The 20,532-nt window shown below is 33.7% G+C and overlaps 2 protein-coding genes across 6 annotated transcripts in view; one reads left to right on the forward strand and one right to left on the reverse strand.

The window, feature by feature from the left end:
• Positions 1-20,532, reverse strand: part of LOC140432865 (uncharacterized) — a 371,379-nt gene that overhangs the window by 265,465 nt on the left and 85,382 nt on the right. The gene's annotated exons all lie outside the window — the stretch shown is intronic.
• Positions 11,441-12,495, forward strand: LOC140442148 (uncharacterized). The gene is made up of 2 exons (XM_072533230.1): positions 11,441-11,778; positions 12,164-12,495. Exons 1-2 carry the CDS (start codon positions 11,643-11,645, stop codon positions 12,493-12,495), a joined length of 468 nt encoding a protein of 155 aa, XP_072389331.1. The 5' UTR covers positions 11,441-11,642.

Below are 20,532 nucleotides of genomic sequence, written 5' to 3' on the forward strand. Positions count from 1 at the left end.
CTTATTTCCTAACTTTTTTTCATTATTATTCAGTTTCTGTGATGATACATGTGTCGATATATTGTTTCGTTTCAGTTCTTGGAAGACCTCTTATTTGCTTGGCCCGTAAACCTTGAATATTCCATGTGGCCCGTCAGCATTTTTTGTGGCATTCTTAGTTCTTTATTTCTATCTGCTTTCCGAGGCTTTTGATCGAAATTTTTAGCATGAAAGATAGGGTGCTAGATTTTCGTTTCAACTCTACTTCTTTACCTGGGCTTGGGACCGGCAACAGATCACTAAGTTGTTCAGTTACTACAATAAAAAAGATGAAGATAGCGAAGAAAAAGAAGAAGAGAAGGGTAATTTAAAGACTACTTCACTTTTTGTATTCTAAGTAAAAAATAATAATCTTCATTTTCATTAGTCGATGATTTAATGTAGTATGGTGTATGGCAATTACTCTAAATATGTTTTGTTTTGCTTCACAAGCATTCAACTGGGACGACTTGTTGTTAATAAATCGATATGGTCAATGGACGAGCAGTTGTAATTTAATTAAAAATACACTCAAAAATATTCCTCCATCTGCCGTAGGTGCACTTAAATTTAATTTTGGATAATGGCTTCCAATTATGAGAGAAAGTGAGCTACAAAATTGTACACCCTCTAATTAGTTCAATACTGGCTACTCCATGAAGGCTGGCGTTCAACTGGTGAAAATAAAAAAGTTTATTACGTGGCTCTTACCGTCAACCCGACAGTCATTAAATAAAATGAAGAACATGTGGATGAATTCAGGTAGTTTTAAAAAAAAACTAAATTATAATTCTGGGTGTTTTAGGATATTACAAAGTGAAAAGTTCTACACTGCTCATAAAAGTTCGAGAAGCAGTTGTTTATGTTTGCAAATTCTTTAGTAAAAATTATATATAAACAGATATGGATATATTCTGTTCTTATTTTCTATTCAATCTTGCTCTGAAAAAAGTAATACGTATGTCACAAATCATCACTACGAGTTCAATATATAACAAATCAGTGCAAATCCTTGCCTATGCTGATGATTAAAGCTCGCAATATAGGCATAATTATTCCTAAATATTTTTGCATTTTTTTTTTCGTAAATTTCACCTATTTGTGCATTTTTTTTAATATAATAACACACTTCGTTTCCTGGATGTTTTAATTTTTAAAAACGATACTGGATATGAGACTCAGTTGTATAGAAAACCAACACACACCAACAGATATGTAAATTACAAATCAAATTACATCAATCACTATTAAAAAGGAAATCATTAAATCCTTATACAACACAGCCAAAATTACTTGTTCTAACGAAAATTCATTCTTAGAGGAGAAACATTTTTTAATATCTGTTTTATTAAAAAATGATTATCCTTTATCGTTTATAAATAAGGAATTTTCAACAATGGACCTAATAGACCGACTAGACCAACCATACTCACTACGCGGCACGCGGGCCGCATGCGGCCCTCGGAGCGATTTTTCGCGGCCCTCGGAGCGATTTTTCGCGGCCCTCAGACTGCTAGGCAGTAAAACAAAATTTGCGAGTTATAATATAATTATGTTTCTATTTATGGATTTAATCAGATTACAGTAGTGTAGAGCTGTTTCAAAACCTTTTGGACCTAGTAAATACGCATGCCCGAAAAAATAAATGACCCTAAAAACATTTACCATTTACTGTAATTTTTTTTAACGAGCATAGCATTTGGTGAAAATTTCAGCTGTGTTATGAAAACACTTGTAAAGATTGTGAATGTCATAAGATCAAGTGAACTAAACCACAGAGAGTTTCAAGAATTTTTGAAATAACTTATGTCGCAATATGGGGATATTCTTTACCACACAGAAGTGAGATGGCTGAGTAAGGGTAAAGTTTTGGAACGTTTCTTCAGAATTTGATATGAGATTACTATTTTTGGCTACAAAGAATAAAGAGTTTCCTGATATTCATAATTTTAGTTGGTGGCTTAAAGTAGCGTTTCTCACTGATACAATGAGCATTATGAATGAAACATTGACTAAATTGCAAGGAGACTACAATAACATTGTAACAAAAATGATGAGTATTGTGTTTTCACTGGAGCAGAAGCTGAATATGTATATTGAAGAATTGTCAAATGAAAATTATTCCAGCTTTCCTTGTCCAGATGAAATTCAAGAGATTTTTGACCTACTGAAGCTGTTAGCAGACCTAAAGGATGAAATGTCTGTGAGGTTTAGTGACTTCAGGAAGTTCCAAGAACCATTTCGCTTGGTGGAAAATCCATGGGCGAAAACAACAGAAAATGTAGCTTATCTTTCTATTTTTGGATACGAAGCTAGGGATTTGAACAATGAGTTAATTAATCTTCAGAATGATACAGAACTTAAAAGTATTTTTATAGAAAAAAAAATGAGGAAAAGCTCACTATAAGTTTTGAGAAGCAGTTGAAAATGACAAATTTTCTAACTTAATTGACTGTGCTCAGAAAATTTTGTGTATTTTTGCATCTAGATATGTCTGTGAATCTACATTCAGTAAGCTGAAGTTCATAAAAAACAAGTACAGATCTAGGCTAACTAGTGAGAACGTTGAAAACATTTTGAGAATTTCAGTTTCTTCCCAACCTGCTAACATAGATGCCATTCTAGAGGGCTGTGAAAGATTTCGCCCGTCGACTTTACAAATCCAGCACTTGACATTCCTGGAGTCAAGTAAAAGACATTTTCCTACTTTTTACATTTAAAACAGTCCATATAATTTATAATTATATTGTTTTTACGTAACTTGTAATAAACTTATGTTATAGTCATATAGTTTTAAAGTTATTTCATACCACCACTTGTACTTGCGACCCTGAGGAAAATTTCATTCAAAGTATTAGGCTCTCAAAGAAATCCTAGTAAGGATCCCTGGACTAGACCGAACATACACAAGGAATAATATGAGGAAAATAACAATACAATACGTAAAGGGATTATCAAAAAAAACTTAAAAAGATAGAAAATAAATTCAAGATTTTAACAACATTCAAAACAGAAAACACATTGAGATCTATTTTATCTAAAACTAAACCTATCAATGAACAAGAAAGAAACAAAGAATCGTATTTATAAAATACCTTGTGAATATAATTGGTTTTATTTACATAGGCGAAACATCAAGACCATTAAATGTTAGAATAAGTGAACATCAATCTCAAGTATGTAAAAAGGCATGAAAAAATGAACATAGGGTTTAATGAAACGATTTAAGTATAGTTCTAAAAGAAACAGATTGTAAAGAGAGAAAAATCAAAGAAGAGGCTCTAATTATGCTAAATGAGACCAATTGTGTCGTAAATGCCTCGGCTAAATACAGCAGGATCTGGTTACCCAAATTAAAAGAGGAAGTGAATAAAAGGAAATTACCACTATCAGTAAGTACTTAAGTAACAAATCAAGGATACATCATTTATGTTTTTTAAATAATGTACATATAAAATCAGAGTTTGGTGTTTATTGAGAGTAAACTAAAGACCAAATACTTACCACGTCGGTGTAGTATTATGAGATTTTTTTCCTCATGACTTACTATGGAATCACTAACAGAAGAATATTACTGTCATCATGGCATGTGATTGTCTTTTTAAAGACGAATCACATGCTATGAATTTTTTCTGACGGATATTCTCAAGTTAACGTTGGTTTCGTGTAACCGAATGAATTATCTTACAATAAAGTCATCCCAGGAGCGCATCTCAGCAATATTGGCAATATATCATTGTTTTAAAGTCATCTACTTTGAAATGTATGATATATGTCTGAATTGTCAATATAAATACGTCAGATAAAATTAAATTATTAGAAGAATATTTCAACAAGTAACAAAAAACAAAATTTGTTTATTTCATTAATGTCAAAGACCTAGAACAAGGATCCTTGATAATATCGATGAAGACAAGAGAAATATAGGAAGTAATAAAAATGTTGCGAAACTAAAAAAAATAAATTTTAGGAATATTTTTAATCATATAAATTGTCATCGTTTTTTTCTGTCCAATCTCTAAATATATTTTGACGATATTTTGCATAAACCTGATTTTAAAAACCGTTTTATTACCCTTTGAGCGCAGTCGAAATAACATAACGACACCGAACATAAAAAAATCGTAGATGTAAACACGACAATAAAACGTGAAGTTTACGTTGTACGGAACATTTTTTTATACTAAAATAAAAATAGAAATAAATTTGTGCAGATAGGATGCCTTTATGTTCATGCCACAAAAACACGAAAAATCCTTCCCATAACATTAATTTATCCTCTACAGAGACTGATCCCACTGTTTGCCACCCGCAAGGTTTCCCAGCAATACATTCAGCGGCCTCTGTCGGGGGCGGGTCTGAACTACTGAATCAATAGCGTCGCGTGGCGGGTCGTGGGAACGTATAGGAACTGGATTAGCAGAATATGTTCAGGGATAACTGTAAAGGAGATAATGTAGGAAGAGAGCTTTACGCAGCCCGCAAGGGTAAAGGAAACGATATTTTTGATCAATATTTGGGTTTTGTAGCACCATCTATATTGCGAGAAGGCATTTTTTTCCAAAAACAATTTATGATTTTTATTCAAAAATAAAATACTTCTTTTTGCAAATTTATAAGATATAAACGTTGTATAAGTTTTTATTGAGTAATATATTTTGATTTAAAAAGTATAGACTAATTTTAATATGACATAAGCACTGTACCAGACAAAAGAAAACAATACAGAATAAAGCAAATTAATTTTATTATTAATTGTTATGATTTTCACGTTTATTGTTTAACATAAAGTGACAAATAACAATGGAATAGTCAATAGTACTGTCCAGTACTATTTATACTGGTGATATCAATCTTAGCTTCACAACCGACTATGGGTCTGTAGGTCAAGGCTGTTCCAGGTTCAGTTCCAGATTGCTTCAAAATAAAAATTGTGGATTTTCCAGCATTTTCCGATTTTTCAGGGACATAAAACCTATCCAGTTGTTAATATTTTGTTGAGTTACTTACAAAAGCTGTTCTGAAGTTCGCAGCCGTTTCTCTATCCTTTCTTTAATGATTTCCCATACAACCTATCCATAGAACGTATGACGCATATTCCTCTAAATATTGGGGTTTTTTTGTTTCCCTTTTTTATGTATGGAACTTATTTAAGTAGCCAATTTTCCATTCTAGTCCAGTCGTTAGAGAGTTGACCCCTAAAAATCATACGAACAAGCTGAATTTTGCAGAGAATATTAATTTTGGGACCTCAAAAAAGATGCATCTAAGAAACTTAAAAATAATAAGACACCAGGTAGCGATGGTATACCCGCAGAGTGCTTAAAACATGGAGGAGAAGCGTTGTACAGTTCTATATACAAGCTAATTCAAGACATTTGGCGAGAAGAAACAATGCCAGATAAATGGAAAGAAGGGGTTATTGTACCAATACACAAAAAAGAAAACAAAAAGCAATGTACTAACTACCGGGGAAAAACACTCCTAAACACCACCTACAAAATCCTTGCAAACATCCTGCTAGAAAGAACCAAAACAATACACAGAAGATATCGTTGGAGATTATCAATGCTAATTTAGACCGGGCCGCTCTACCATTGACCAGATATTCACAGTAAAACAGATAATGAAAAAATGCTGGGGGTTTGATAGTGAGCTTCATCAGATGTTCATAGATTTTAAACAAGCATTTGATAAAGTATGCAGGGCCAGACTGTGGACAGCGATGCAGGAACTTGGCTTTCCAAAAAAAATAGTCAGGTTGATACGGATGTGTATGGAACGGTTACGATGTAAGGTGAGAGTTGGACAACAATACTCGGAATCATTTACCGATAAAATCGATTTACCAAGAATCGGTACACCGTAGAAGAAAATGTTTCAAATAAAAAATGTAGCTGAGATAATTTTAAATAAAAATGTTTATAAGCATTTTTTGTGTAGAATGAACCATTCTCTTAGAAACAACGCTTGAAGCGACCGTCGATTTTGCATGTGAGTTACGCGCGCGAAATCAATGTTCAATAAAATTTGTATCAGCTTGACGGTAAAAATTCGATATCTTTTGATTCAAATGACCTATGGACAAAAATCAAGATGCGTTATAAAGGTAAAAGATTTAGCTTTCGTATGCAGTTTTTGAATTTTGCCGCAAATAAACTCAGATTATATACAGGTGTTGAATAAATAAACGTGGCACGATTTTTGCCATTTTTTATGATTCTCACGAGAGCAATACAATCTATCCCTTTCGTTAACTGGCCACTATAAAGTTTCGATTACTAGAGCTTAACCTTTAAAACCTATAGCATGAAATTTTAGTTTTAAGTTTTGGTAACAAATGTGAGGATTTTTAAATATGGTTCAAAAACACTAGATTTAAACTTTGACATAACAAACGATTTAAAACTTTTTTTCAATTACACTAGTATGTTTTTCAAAAGAACAAAACTTCTGCAAAAAACTACACCCAAAACCGTCTTCTTAAATGCATTTCCCGTGACGTGTAATCATTTGTAATGTAAAACATTAAATTCTGCGTTTTTTATTCATATTTCAAGTGCCTCATATTTGTTACCACAACTCAAAATTGAAATTTCATGTCATAGGTTTTAAAACTAATCTGTAAAAATGAAAATTTTACTACAACTGGTCAATGAAAATGATCAATTTTATTGATCTCGAGAAAATCGTAAAAAATGGCAAAAATCGCGCCACGTTAATTTATTTAACACCTTTATAAAATCTGAGTTTATTTACGGCAAAATACAAAAACTGCATATCAAAGCTGAACTCTTTGCCTTAAAAACGCATCTTGATTTTTGTCGATAGGACATTTGGATACAAATTTTATTGAACAATGATATCGCACGGGTAACTGACATACAAAATCGACGGTCAACTTCAACCGACGTTGTTTCTAATAGAACGGTTCATTTTACACAAAAAATGTTTATACACATTTTTGTTTAGAGTTATCTCAGCTACATTTTCTTATTTGCAACATTTTTTTTCTATGGTGTACAGACTCTTTGGTAAATCGATTTTTTTGCGTTTTTACCCCTTGTGAGGGGGGTTTTAAGGGGAAGTCCGGGGGGCCTTGAGAAAATTCAGCTTGTTCGTATGACTTTTAGGTGTCAACTGTCTGACAACTGGATTATGGTTAATTAAAAAACCTTTCTGTTTAAAATATTGCCCATGTACCACGCACTCATTTCGACCCATAATTATTACATAGATACCTTATTATCAAGGTCTTATATATGATAAAATTGTTCCAAAATACATTCATAAATCTAAAAAGTAATTAACTACATTTTGGAAGTTAGGCCTTAGATTATAAAGAAAAAACCGATCTGATCCGTACTTTTCATTAAAGGTCGTGGCATATTATCATGCACGTTGCGCTTCCAGCACGTAGTGTTTAGTTTCCGAAAAATATAATTTAAATGGTTTTAAATATTAACAATTCACACTGTCAGGAACGTAGCGTTTCAGACACCTAACTTTTCCGTTCAGTATATTCGAAAACAATATTTTACTGATGCCGATGGCTACGTAACGAGTCGTAACCAGTTGGTACGAATAATGTGAATTAGATGTCCGTTGTTTTCCCCTCGTTGTTTATTTAGGTATTTGTTTGATTTTTATACAGAGTATTTGAAAAAATAATTTTCGAGGCTATTTTGTCATTTATGCATTGTTTTTATTGCTTTGTGATAATTAAATACGAAAGTGATAAACAATCAGGACTTTTGCACGGAAGCGATACCTCTTCTTTTTTAAAAATACTCTTTGGTTTGATATGTATGGCTTCGTTAAATGTAGTATTTTATTTTTTAAGTAAAGGTGTAATTAGATTTAAAATATATTCAAACTGAATCCATTCATTCTTAAATGTCCATAATATTTTTTTGTCGACATCAATTAATTCTTTGTATAAAGTCCAGTATTCATCTTCCTTTTTCCTTTCTCTTAGCATTGGATTTACTTCAAACCTTCTTTTTACTACAGTAATTCTTTCTTCATCGTTAAGTAGAAGAAAAATTGCACATAATTTTTGTCGAGAAAAGCGAGATCATATCTTCACCGAACCAAACTGAAACGTTCTATGTATGAAAATCTGAACGCGCAGTCTGATTGCTTGACTCGAAACGCTACGTGCCGGAAACTATACGTGCATGATAATATGCCGCGACCTTCACTACGTTCGTCTACGACTCAAAACGATCTGATACCTGTAAATTTTCCCGTGAAATCGATCATTTTTATATGTCTATAATGGTTATAGACGTGGTTATTATAACTGTAGGCATTTTTTTGCAAGAATCTGAAACTAAAGTTTTCAAAAAGATTCACAGTTTTTGTATTTTATTTTTCTTTTGTTTCTATTAAAATAAAATCAAATTGTTTTCTGATTATATTATCATTGTCAGCTGGAAAGTATATATATTAATATTAATTGTTATATTAGAACATATTCTCAAAATGATAATATATTCCATACACATGTCTATATTCGTATTAAAGTGTCGTTATACCAATAAACAATTCTGATTATTTTTATAAAAAAAACTGACGCAGAATACACAAACCAGACGCCGCGCCGCTCGAACAATCTGTTAGGATTTATACAAAAGACATACGCTGTATTATTATTTTTTATTACTCTCCATATTATCTTAGTCTGTAACTCATACAAGATGTGCCATATTTCATATCGGTGCTGGTCGACATTTGGTTCGAGGGTGACTATTCATAATTTCGTTGCAATAACAAACACAGTCGCTTATGGTTGATGTAAAAGCTGTTTTTATAGCTGATGTTCAATAAAGAAAATGTCACGTAAAAATTATGTAGGGGAAATTGTGTTTTTAACGTTTTAATCGTAAACTGCTTTCAGTTTTCATTTGAAGAAAAAAAATTGAATAAATGTTAAACATTCGATTTAGTTTTCTAATAGAAATATGTGGAATTTTTCTTTTTGTTGTTTTATCGAAAATATATCTTATTTTTAACTTAGAGAATGTGTACTTTTGTATAAGTTCTATTCGGTAGCTGAAAAATAATTTAAAATAATGCAACTGTTAGTGAAAATTGTGAACAGTGCAGATTGATGAAAATATTAAAACTAGCAGTGATGAAATTAACAATATTGACTAGAGTGACTCAAAAAAAAATGTTAATTGACAATATATAAAGCAGAGAAGATCGAAGAAGAACATCTAATAGAAAATAAAAAGACGAGGAAAAGTTGGATGAATGACAATATACTGTAACTCATGGAAGAAAGAAGAAAATCAAAGAATAACAAAAAAATGTACAAAAACATTCAGAGACAAATAAAAACCGAAATACGAAAGCCCACAGAAAATTGGTTAAAAACACAGTGTGAACAGATAGAGTTCTTAAAACAAAACCACGATACATTTAATATGCATAAAAAGATAAAACAAGCAGCTGGTGTTCAAAAATCCAACACAGCTAACAAACTGCAAGATCAACAGGGGAACATCATCACAGATAAAAATCAAGAAAAGGGCATATGGACCAAATACATGCAAGAACTCTTTAATGATAATAGGTCCGCAAAGCTCCTGGGCCTGACAATGCATATTATGCTGAACTCATAAAGCTATTTAACACTGACGATACTCACGACTTTTTTTTTTACTAAAGACACAGAAGTGTACCTACTTACATTAAAATCTGGTCAGTAAGACCAATTATCAATTTGTTTCTAACTTAAATTACTAATGAAATCTTAAAATTAGGTGTCTACTCACTAGTATCTTTCCTATTATTTCTAATAACTAGCATTAAATTTAGCATGCATACTCGCACAACATTTTACTCTGCTTTTCACTCACTCATTATACCAGTACAAAAGGCTTTGTTCTTTTGAGCCTTCTCTCTAGGATCGTATTGTCGAGGAGCTGGATAGCCTCGACGTTTACATGATGATGGAGTCGTTGTTCATGGCTCCCTGCAAATTGCTTGATTATCTGATTGACGTCTTCCATCTTGAGGTCCCGGTGAAGGTCGTTGTTCCTAACGTACCAAGGCGCATCTACGATGTTCCTCAGCACTTTATTGTGGAATATCTGGAGCTAGGCTTAACCTCACTAGGCTTGGCACAGCCCCAGAGTTGGCAGCCATAGGTCCATACTGGTCTCAGTATTTGTTTATAGATTAGGAGTTTATTATTTATGGATAGAGAGGAATGTCTTCCCATTAACCAATACATTTTCTTGTAGCGGATGCCTAGTTCTTCTCTTTTCTTCTTCACGTGAGCTTTCCAGCGAAGTTTCGCATCAAGAGTGATCCCCAAGTACTTTGCTGATGTTTGCAATAGACACTTGGACATCGTCTATTCTAATTGGAATATTATTAATTCTCTTATTGGTAAAATTTATATGGACTGATTTATTCTCAATCAGCTTAATTTTCCATTTTTTAGTCCATTCATGGATTTTATTTATTGAATTTTGTAGTTTTTCTGTAGCTTCTTCGACGGTGTCACTTACCGCTAAGACAGCAGTGTCATCTGCGAAGGTAGCTATGGTGTCGTCTTCTAGTTCAGGTATATCACACGTGTATATTAGGTATAGGACTGGACCCAATACACTCCCTTGTGGAACACCTGCTTCAATATCCTTGAGATCAGTGTATGCATCTTCTTGTTTACTTCTAAAATGTCTGTTCGCTAGATAGGATTGTAATATATTTGAATATTGTTTAGGCATGAATGATTTAAGTTTATTTATCAAACCCTTATGCCAGACTTTATCAAACGCCTGTGCCACATCTAGGAAGGTTGCAGAACAGACTTTTCTTTTCTCTAATGATCTTTCAATTATAGCAGTTATTCTATGCACCTGGTCAATTGTCGAATGCTTATTTCTAAATCCAAATTGATGATCTGGAATTATTTTCTTTTCTTCAATTATTGGTAGGATTCTTCGCAGGAGGAGTTTTTCAAACACCTTGGACATCACAGGTAGGAGTGATATTGGTCTATATGATGTCACCTCATTAAGGGGTTTCCCAGGCTTTGGTATCATGATCACCTCATCTATCTTCCATAAATCTGGAACATATTGTAGTCTAAAGGCAGCATTTATTAAATTTGTTAATTTTACATAGCTTTTCTTGGTAGATTTTTTAGCAGTCTTCCGGTAATGAGGTCATAACCTGGTACTTTTATTTTTATTTAACTCACGACTAACAAAAATATTAAATAACATATTTAAATCGAGTAATACCAAGATCATGGCTGAAGTCAACGTTTATTGTTCTACCAAAGAAAAAAATCCATATCCTGCAATGATTTCCGGACCGTCAGCTTAATGAGCCACATCATGTCAATTTTCAATGCTCTGTACCTATATGACAAAATTTGTAAAAATAATAATTGGATGGTCTCATGCCAGAGTGAACTATGTGCATTTTATTTGTTTTAACTTTTTCATTTCCATTATGAGGCAAACTTTTGTTCTAAACTTATGCCAAAACGAACTATGTGAATAACAGAAAACATCAGCTGGAAATTAGTAAATTCTATTTAGCAAAAGGGTGGTAGTACTGGTAGTCATATGCCACAGTGAACCATCATCCAGTCCAAGATGGCTTCCCGTGCACATAGTTCACATCGTCATGACATTGTTGATAGAAATTCTAGTGAAGATGAACACGCTGATTTCAGTAATGGGTCTTCAGATGATTACCATCCAAGTTCTGATTCGGATATTACAGAATCAGGTAAGATAATAATATTTATTGCCATAAAACTTCATTATCAAAGTTTGGTTATGTTTTGGAACGTTTCTTTTGCCAAAGTGAACCATGTGCAAATTTATTTCTTGCAGTGTCCACTGGGAGTGCTAGTGAAATATGAGCAGTTATACCAACCTAAGAACATAGTATTTACCTATCTATATAAGAATGAAGCAATATATTCCATTAATTTATATTGGAATTGTAAAAAAAAATTAAAATCACATAGTTCACTTTGGCAAAAGAGAACGTAAATTGTCTGTCTTATGCATAGTAAATGTGTGTTTCAAAGTATTTTTATGTTATAACATAAAAAAGTAATGTAAAATATTTACTTATATAAAATATTAATAATTTTGTGTTTTTACAGATGAAAAAAATACCAGAGGGCAGGAAGAACCTCAAGACAAGAAGAGAAAATCTGATCCTAAGAAGTGGAAAAAAAATATTCGCAAGCAAAAAAGGGCAGCTGGTAAAGAATATATCAATACTTCAGGTACTGTCATACACTCTAAATCTTTTAATGACTATTCCTGCAATTGCAAAATAAACTGCCAAAATAAGCTTACAGCACAGCAAAAAGAAAGTTTTTTTAATTTGTTTTATAACGAGTCACAGTCTTGGGAAACTCAAACAAGCATAATAAGTGGTGCTGTAAAATGTAGAACGATAATAAGACGTCGTAAGAACACTGATATTTAAAAAAAAACAGGCAATCGTGAATTTTATATCCCTTCTGAAAACGGAGATATTAAAGTATGCAAAAAAATGTTTATGGGAATATTACAAATCAATAGTAGTAGAGTACATCGTGCTTTGCTTAAGAAAAAAAATGGAAATTTAAGTGATCTTAGAGGGAAAAAAGTGCCTCATAACAAATCTTCACCGTCCACAATGGAGTCAATAAAAAATCATATACAAAGTTTCCCTACCATAGTAAGTCATTACTGTAGAACTCAATCCCAAAAAAAATACTTGGATTGTAATTTAAATTTGTCATTAATGTACAGACTCTATGTTGATAGTTTAAGAGAGAGAAATGTTGACAAAGTTCCAAGCCAATCGCTTTATGAAAAAGTGTTCAGACGTGATTTTAATCTTAGTTTTAAATCTCCACGAAAAGATACCTGTCAAACATGTGACAGGTTGAACATTGAAATAAAGGCAGCTGAGGAAAACAAAGATGAAGCAATGTTAAAGACTAAGAAACTAAACCAGGAACTACACCACAGAAAAGTACAGTTAGCTCGCTCAGAAATAAATGAAGACGTTAAGATTAGTAAAGAAGGGAAAGCTACAGTAATTAGTTTTGATCTTCAGAAAGTAATGCTTCTTCCTAAACTAACCACAGGAGTTGTTTACTATAAGAGGCAGCTTTCATGCTACAATCTTGGTATACATAATTTTGAAAATAATGTCGGGACAATGCATGTTTGGGATCAGAGCACTGCCTCACGAGGTTCCCAGGAAATAGGATCATGTATTTTAAAATTCATAAATACCCATGATCATAAGGACATATTGATTGCATGGTCTGACTCATGTGGCGGCCAAAACCGCAACATTAATATTGCCGCGTTATGGATGTACATAGTGCAGTCCCCTACTTTAAACATAAAGGAAGTAGTTCATAAGTTTGCTGAGCCAGGACATTCATATCTACAAAACGATAGCGATTTTGGTGATATAGAAAAAAAGTTGAAATATCATCCTGAAATTTATGTGCCTACACAATGGCATAACATAATTTCAAACTCAAGAGTTAAAAAGAACAAATTTGAAGTAGTATGCATGGAAAAAGAGGATTTCAAGAGTATGGATGCATTAAAACAAAATCTGGTAAACCGCAAAAAAGACTCAGATGAACAAAAAGTAGAATGGTTAAAAATAAAACAAATGAAATTTACTCAAGACCATCCAGGAGTTATGGAATTTAAATACACACATAACAAAGAAATACAATTTTATTCAGTAAAATTAAATAAGAGATTGAAAGGCCGACCTGTAAACCTAGCTTCTTTAAACTTAAGCATTCTTTACCCCGAAGGAAGAAAATTAAGTCAAGCAAAACTTAATGATATCAGATCACTTTTGCAATTCGTACCACCATGCCATCACCAATTTTACAATAAACTTCAACAAAGTGAAGTATTGGAAGATGACATCGAAGAAGAGAATGACAATAACAATGAAGAGGAAAATGAGATGAACAATGCGATCTAAATATTGCTACTATTAGTTTTTTTACACATTTGTATAATTTAATTACTCATAATTCTTGAAAATTTAATTCTTTTGTATTGTTAGTTTTAATGATGTATTAATAAACTTGATTACAAACAAAAAGAACAATTTATTTATACTTCTCATGCCAGACAGAACTAAGTGCTAAAAAGTTTGCCAAAGTGAACCATGTACTGCAAATGCTGACCAAACAGCTTTAAAAGTAGACAAAATCATGTGCTGTTACTAAAAGTCTTAAAGAAATGTTCTTTTGAATAGTCTTAGAACCTTTTATATCCTATAAGAGATTATAACATATTGCGTATATTTTATAACACCTTCATAACTTTAAACTGTCGTACTGAAAATTTTCAATTTCGGCTTTTGGTTCACTCTGGCATTAGACCATCCAATTATAGCTAGTTTTAAGAAAGTATTTTCGCCGAAATATGAATGTTTGGTAAGGCGTCACAACAATACGAGAATATTCGGATAGCCATTTATAGGGTGAAAAATCCAGTAACCCGTATATATTTCAAGGAGCGATTATTGTATAAAGTAGACAGCTTTTAAAATATTCTTTTGTATTAGTTTCGTAAAAATAGATAACACCATTTTTGGAAAGTGTAGAATTGAGTTGTGGTTATAAAGGTATATTTATTCTCGAATCACCCGAACTGTTCCCCCTACATCCAGAACGACCTAATGGAATGAACCTGGACTAGAGAACCTGGCTGACACTCAATCGCATACGCACAGGTGTTGCCCCTGTAACTCAGAACCTCATTAAATGGGGCATCAAGACAGACAGTGACGCACTATGTGAATGTGGGGAAATAAAGAATGTGGAGCACCTGAAAGTATGCAGATATTGCCCATCACAGTACACCCTCGATGATTTATGGCTCGCAAATACAAAGGGTGTAGACGTAGCCCGATATTGGGCAGAAAAACTGTAGTTGGATCCAGACACGAAAAAGTAAAAGAAGTATTTATTCTTGGAACTCCAGAAAGAACAAGCAAATACGAAAGTTTGAGAATTTCTTTAGAATTACAAGAGAGGTTAAATTTGGTAAATTATATGGTATGAGTAGATGAGTAGAGTAGAGAGAAGAAATGAGTAGATTTTGGCGAAGGTGTTTGTTCGATCGAAAGGAGAAGTCCAGTTTTGAAGACCGTGTGTTGGAAAAGTACCGCAGGTTGTGTTAAAAGTTACAAGTGTTATTAGCAGAATAGTGAAACGGGTGATAGACCAAGTAGAGAGGTTCTCCTTGGAGTCTGATGTGTCCAGTTGTGTAAGTAATGAGGAAAAGTTTGTTTGAATTTGTGGCACCGGGTCGATAAAAGAGATAAAAACAGGTAGAGAATTGCATCATGAGAAGATAGGAACGAGCACTGTGAGAAACAGTGAACAAGAAAAAGAGCAGAATTTGTAGAGTAACAGAAACACATATATAAAACAGAGTTTATATATCTAACGTGTGACTCATTAAATATAAGCGTGTGACTCATTAAACCGATCAGTCGATAGTTCGGGTATCAGTATTATAAACCGGGTCTGTATGGGATATATTTAGTACTTCTACCGTAAGGAATGACGTCCAAAAAATGATATATATTATGATACTTTAGGTTAGCTTAGGATCGGGTAATATCGTTAGAATTTATATCTAAACTTGGCAAAACCGGACAGTAAAAAGCTGTCCATAAGGTCGATAAGTCTAATGTAATTTGTACTGAAAACTCTAGAAAAACATACTCGACGAGCACAGTAGGCATGGTGTATTGATTAAAAGACCGATACATCAGGGATAGTATATATAAGTTCAGGATTTTTCAGAGACACTGCACTGCAAAATGTGAAATACTGGACCTAGTTCATCAGAATCTTTCTTGAACCTTAAATTCTTCTATTGCTAGTTTGTTTCTGCAAATCAATCAATTGAATTTAATATAATATAATTATTTTGGTCGTGCAGAAAATACAATACGTGACTCGATTAAAATGAACATTATATCTACTCAGTATTTCTCGCGCTTGCTGATGCTAGCGTTCAGATTAATCGACATACATCTAATTTTATTCAAATCAGAGTGTTACAAAATTTACATTCTTTTATTTAGCGGTTAGAAAGCAATAAAAACCAAACCATTTAACCACTAAAATGCATAAAAAGATAACTGCATTAATTAGTGTATAATTAGTAGTAACGATGTACCATTTAGAATTTAATTATAAAACTTATCTCCTAAATCATAATAACATACTTGATTTAAGAGAGTACGAGGCTTCCGCGTGTTACTAAACGTTGGAAGAGTCATTGTTGCGTCATCAAACGTACCCTGGGGCGTTGTGGAGGATTTAGATTTACTGGGGTGTTTCGTATACAGTAAAGGGTGAAGTAGTGGCGTCCTCGCAAACAGAGCTTAGGACAAGTACATTGAGATGCAGCGGAAAAGCCAAGGGGAGTGATATAATCTTGGCAAGTAATTTGTACTAGCGAAGACAGAATAATGAAAGTGAAAATAACTTTTGTAGTTATCTAGTTTTATGAGAGTGAGGAGGAGAACTGTTGTGAAAATTAGTTCTTATGTTAGACAACTAGCACAAATTAGAAAACAAGAAAATGTCAAATTTATATAGTAAACTAAAGTCGACGAAACCGAAATTTACTGCGGAAAATATATAGTGTGACCTAGAGATCTAGACTTTGCATTAAAATTAAAGACCGTAACATAATGCAAAACACATTTTTTGTATATTTGGTATATTTTGCATAAATTTCATATCTTATTACAAGAAATTACATATTAGTATGTAAGTACTAATAGTAAGTAATATGTAAGTCTTCTTCTTCTTCTTCTAATGGCGCTACAACCCTTTGTGAGTCTTGGCCTGCTTAACAATGTTCTTCCATTCTGCCCTGTCGGATACTTTCCTTCGCCACTGCCTGATGTTTTAAGATCCCTCTCTACGTCGTCTATCCATCTTTTACGGGGCCTTCCTCTTGTTCTGTTTCCTTGGGGCTTCCATCTCTGGATTACTTTTACAGCTCGATTATCTGGCATTCTTTCTAGGTGACCAAGCCAGTTTAGTCTTTGTGATTTTACAAATCTGACAATATCTGCGCTCTGCATTAGTTCATCCAGCTCGTGGTTCATTTTAATTCTCCACGAACTATCGCTGCATTGGGTTGGTCCAAATATCTTCCTTAGTATTTTGCGCTCAAATATTCTCAGTTGATTTTCATCAGTGGTTCAGAGGGTCCACGTTTCACATCCATATGTGACCACTGGTCTAATTACTGTTTTGTAGATTCTCAGCTTAGACTCACGATTCAGTAACTTACTTTTCATTAAGTCTTTGTATGCATAAAAGCACTTATTACCGCTAAGAATCCGTGCTTGTATTTCTTGACTGATGTTGTTGTTGTCATTTATTATTGAGCCTAGGTAGGGGAAAGTGGAGGCATATTTGTAGGTATGGTTGTCTACCTTCAGATTCTCATGTTCATTCGATTTTGTGCACTCTATATATTTTGTTTTGCTTTCATTTATATATAGACCAAACGTAGCAGCTTCTCGTTTCAGTTCTATAACTTTTTCGCTCAATACCCTTTTGTTGCGGCTTATTATGGCAACATCATCCGCATATGCGCATATTTGCATAGATCTTGTATTAATACAGCCGTTTACATCCAGTTTTCTAACAACAGCTTCTAAAGTTAGATTAAAAAGTGTTGTTGATAAGGCATCCCCTTGTCTAACTCCATTTTCAATATCAAAGGCCTGCGTCATATCTCCATCTATTCTCACCATAGCTTTGGAACCCTCCAGAGTCATTCGTATAAGTTTAACCAACTTATTGGGTATCCCTAACATAGATAGTTGCTTTAACATCTTTTGTCGATCTACTCCATCAAACGCCTGTTTGAAATCGATATACAAGTTGTAAATAGGTATGTTATATTCAACACATTTTTCATGTATACCTCTTAACATATGTATTTTTGGTCTATAGTTGACCTCTTTGGTCTGAAGCCACATTGGTATTCACCAATAATCTCCTCCGAAAACGATTCCAAGCGGCTATATATAATTCCTGATAATATCTTGTAGATGACATTTAAAACTGTTATGCCCCTATAATTTTTGCAGAGTCGTTTGTCTCCCCCTTTGTACATAGGAAGTATGATTCCCACTTTCCAATCTTCTGGGATGACTTCTAGTGTCCATATGCGGTCGATTAATTTATGGATACGCCTCCATAGCGCATGTCCACCATTCTTTATCAGTTCTGCAGTTATTCCATCTGTGCCAGGTGCTTTGTTATTTTTTAGATGTTTTATGACGTTTATCGTTTCTTCCAATGCTGGTTGCTCAACTAGTTGTTCTGCTGTGTGGTGAATTATCTCTTCATCTTTGTTTTGTTCTTTTTCTGGGTTTAACAGCTCTTGAAAATGCTCCTTCCACCTTTTCATTATTTCCTCTTTCTCGCTGATAATTGCCCCATTTTTGTCCTTGCAAACTGTTGATCTTGTTATTTCCACCTTTTCATTATTTCCTCTTTCTCGCTGATAATTGCCCCATTTTTGTCCTTGCAAACTGTTGATCTTGTTATGTATCCTTGGGTGCATTGCTTGATTTCCTTGTAAAATTTTCTAGCCTCTCTTCTGTTATTATAATCTGTAATTTGTTGTATTTTTCTATTCAACATTTCTCTCTTTTTCCTTCTGCATATTTTCTTTGCATCTTTTCTGAGTTCTTCATATGCCTTTCTATTCGATCGAGAATCCCTTTGTAGACATTTCTGTCTAGCTATATTTTTGCTATTTATTACTTGGCAATCTTGGTCAAACCATTCCTCGTTTCTTTGGCTTGAGGTTTCACCTAGTGTTTCCTTTGCCATATTTGTAATTGTCGTTTTGATGATATTCCATTCTTCTTCAATGTTGTTTTGTTCTCCTCTTTCATTTAATATTACTTTTATTTTCTGCTGGTACTCATTCTTCTTTTTAGGATGTTTAAACATATATGTATTCCATTTTCTTTGTGTGGCGCGTTTCTCTTTTCTTACCATTGATATGTAATATGTAAGTATTAATAGTAAATTGTTCTATAAGGTCGTTATCAACCAAATATATCGGGTTTGGGGGGGGAGTGGGGTGATAAATCGGTAAATTAGTAGTTTTGTATGTTTTTTGCAAATATTTCGAAACCTAAGCGGTTTCGCGTGAAGAAGGCACAGTTCAAAAATGTTCTACGTCAAATTTAAAACAAGAAAGGTCATATGCAGAATTCTTCTAAAATCAACGGTTCCGGAGTTACGGAGGGTGTAAAAGTGGAGGTTTTAATTTGTTCTTCTGTGGCCAGTGGTATGTTAGCGATAAGACCATGAAGAAACGTCAACCTCACTACCCTCTCAATAGGTGCTACTTTTTAAGCTAAAAGAGGCTTCTATGGGGCTAGACCGTTATAAACCTGTGGTACGGAAAAACCTACTCTAAACTTTCTATGGACAATGTCGCATGAATATCTTTTTAACAGTAAATTTCAACAAAATAATTTTAAATACTCAAAATATTTCTTGCATAATAATGATTATGATGTTTCAAGTAAACTTATTTATCAGTTCAAGTAAACTTATTCATCAGTTTCAGTCCTCTTCAAATACAACATCCTCCTCATCTACATCTTCGTCTATTATGGTTGTGTCTATATTATCACATCCTAGACCTGAGCAATTGCTGTAAATACTTGAGCAGTTCAAATCACTGTTTTTATACCCACAGTTACGGATGCATTCGTCTTAGCAAGTACATACTATCAGGGAGTAACTCCTCGGAAGATGCAGCACGTACTTTTGTAATTGGTAGCAAGTATTCGTTAACCTTCTTTTAACTCCACTCGAGCGGATTCTTCTTCTCATTCAGCCACTGCTGTACCTAGTGGTAGGTTCTCAACAAATTCTGGCTGGAAGTTCCTGAAGTGACAAGTTATACAGCTAACTTGAGCAAAAAATGAATATACTGCTTTGCAATAGCTCTCAAGTAAGACTGATAGCGAAAACAATCTAGATCTTCCATGTTCCTGGCACCAAACATCGCAAGAAGAAAATGCTTTCCGACGTCAGCTACTACTGCATTGTGGTGCACTTTTGGGTGGTTAAAGACTAGAAGTTTTCTTCGAAGAGCGTCGTTGGCTTGCACTTTCTTTCTTGTAGATAACTGATACCGTGTCACATCTTGTAAAGGCGTCAATTGCAAGGAGTACATCCTTCATATTCCCAATTCCTCGCTTATAATATTAAGCAACTCTTACAGGCAAGGCAATTAGACGAGTGAGCCTGCAGTTACTTTCAACTAACCTTATAGAAAAAATAAATACACAGTCCACGAGCTATCGAAGAAGCAAAAGATCCAGGGTTGAAGATATTTCCTGCCCTAAGCACAAGCATCCTACCCGATCGTATACAACCTATTATCACGAGATAGGGTATTTGGTTACAAGCAGCAT

Source organism: Diabrotica undecimpunctata, chromosome 1, assembly GCF_040954645.1.
Source record: "Diabrotica undecimpunctata isolate CICGRU chromosome 1, icDiaUnde3, whole genome shotgun sequence".
Classification (NCBI taxonomy): Eukaryota; Metazoa; Arthropoda; class Insecta; order Coleoptera; family Chrysomelidae; genus Diabrotica; species Diabrotica undecimpunctata.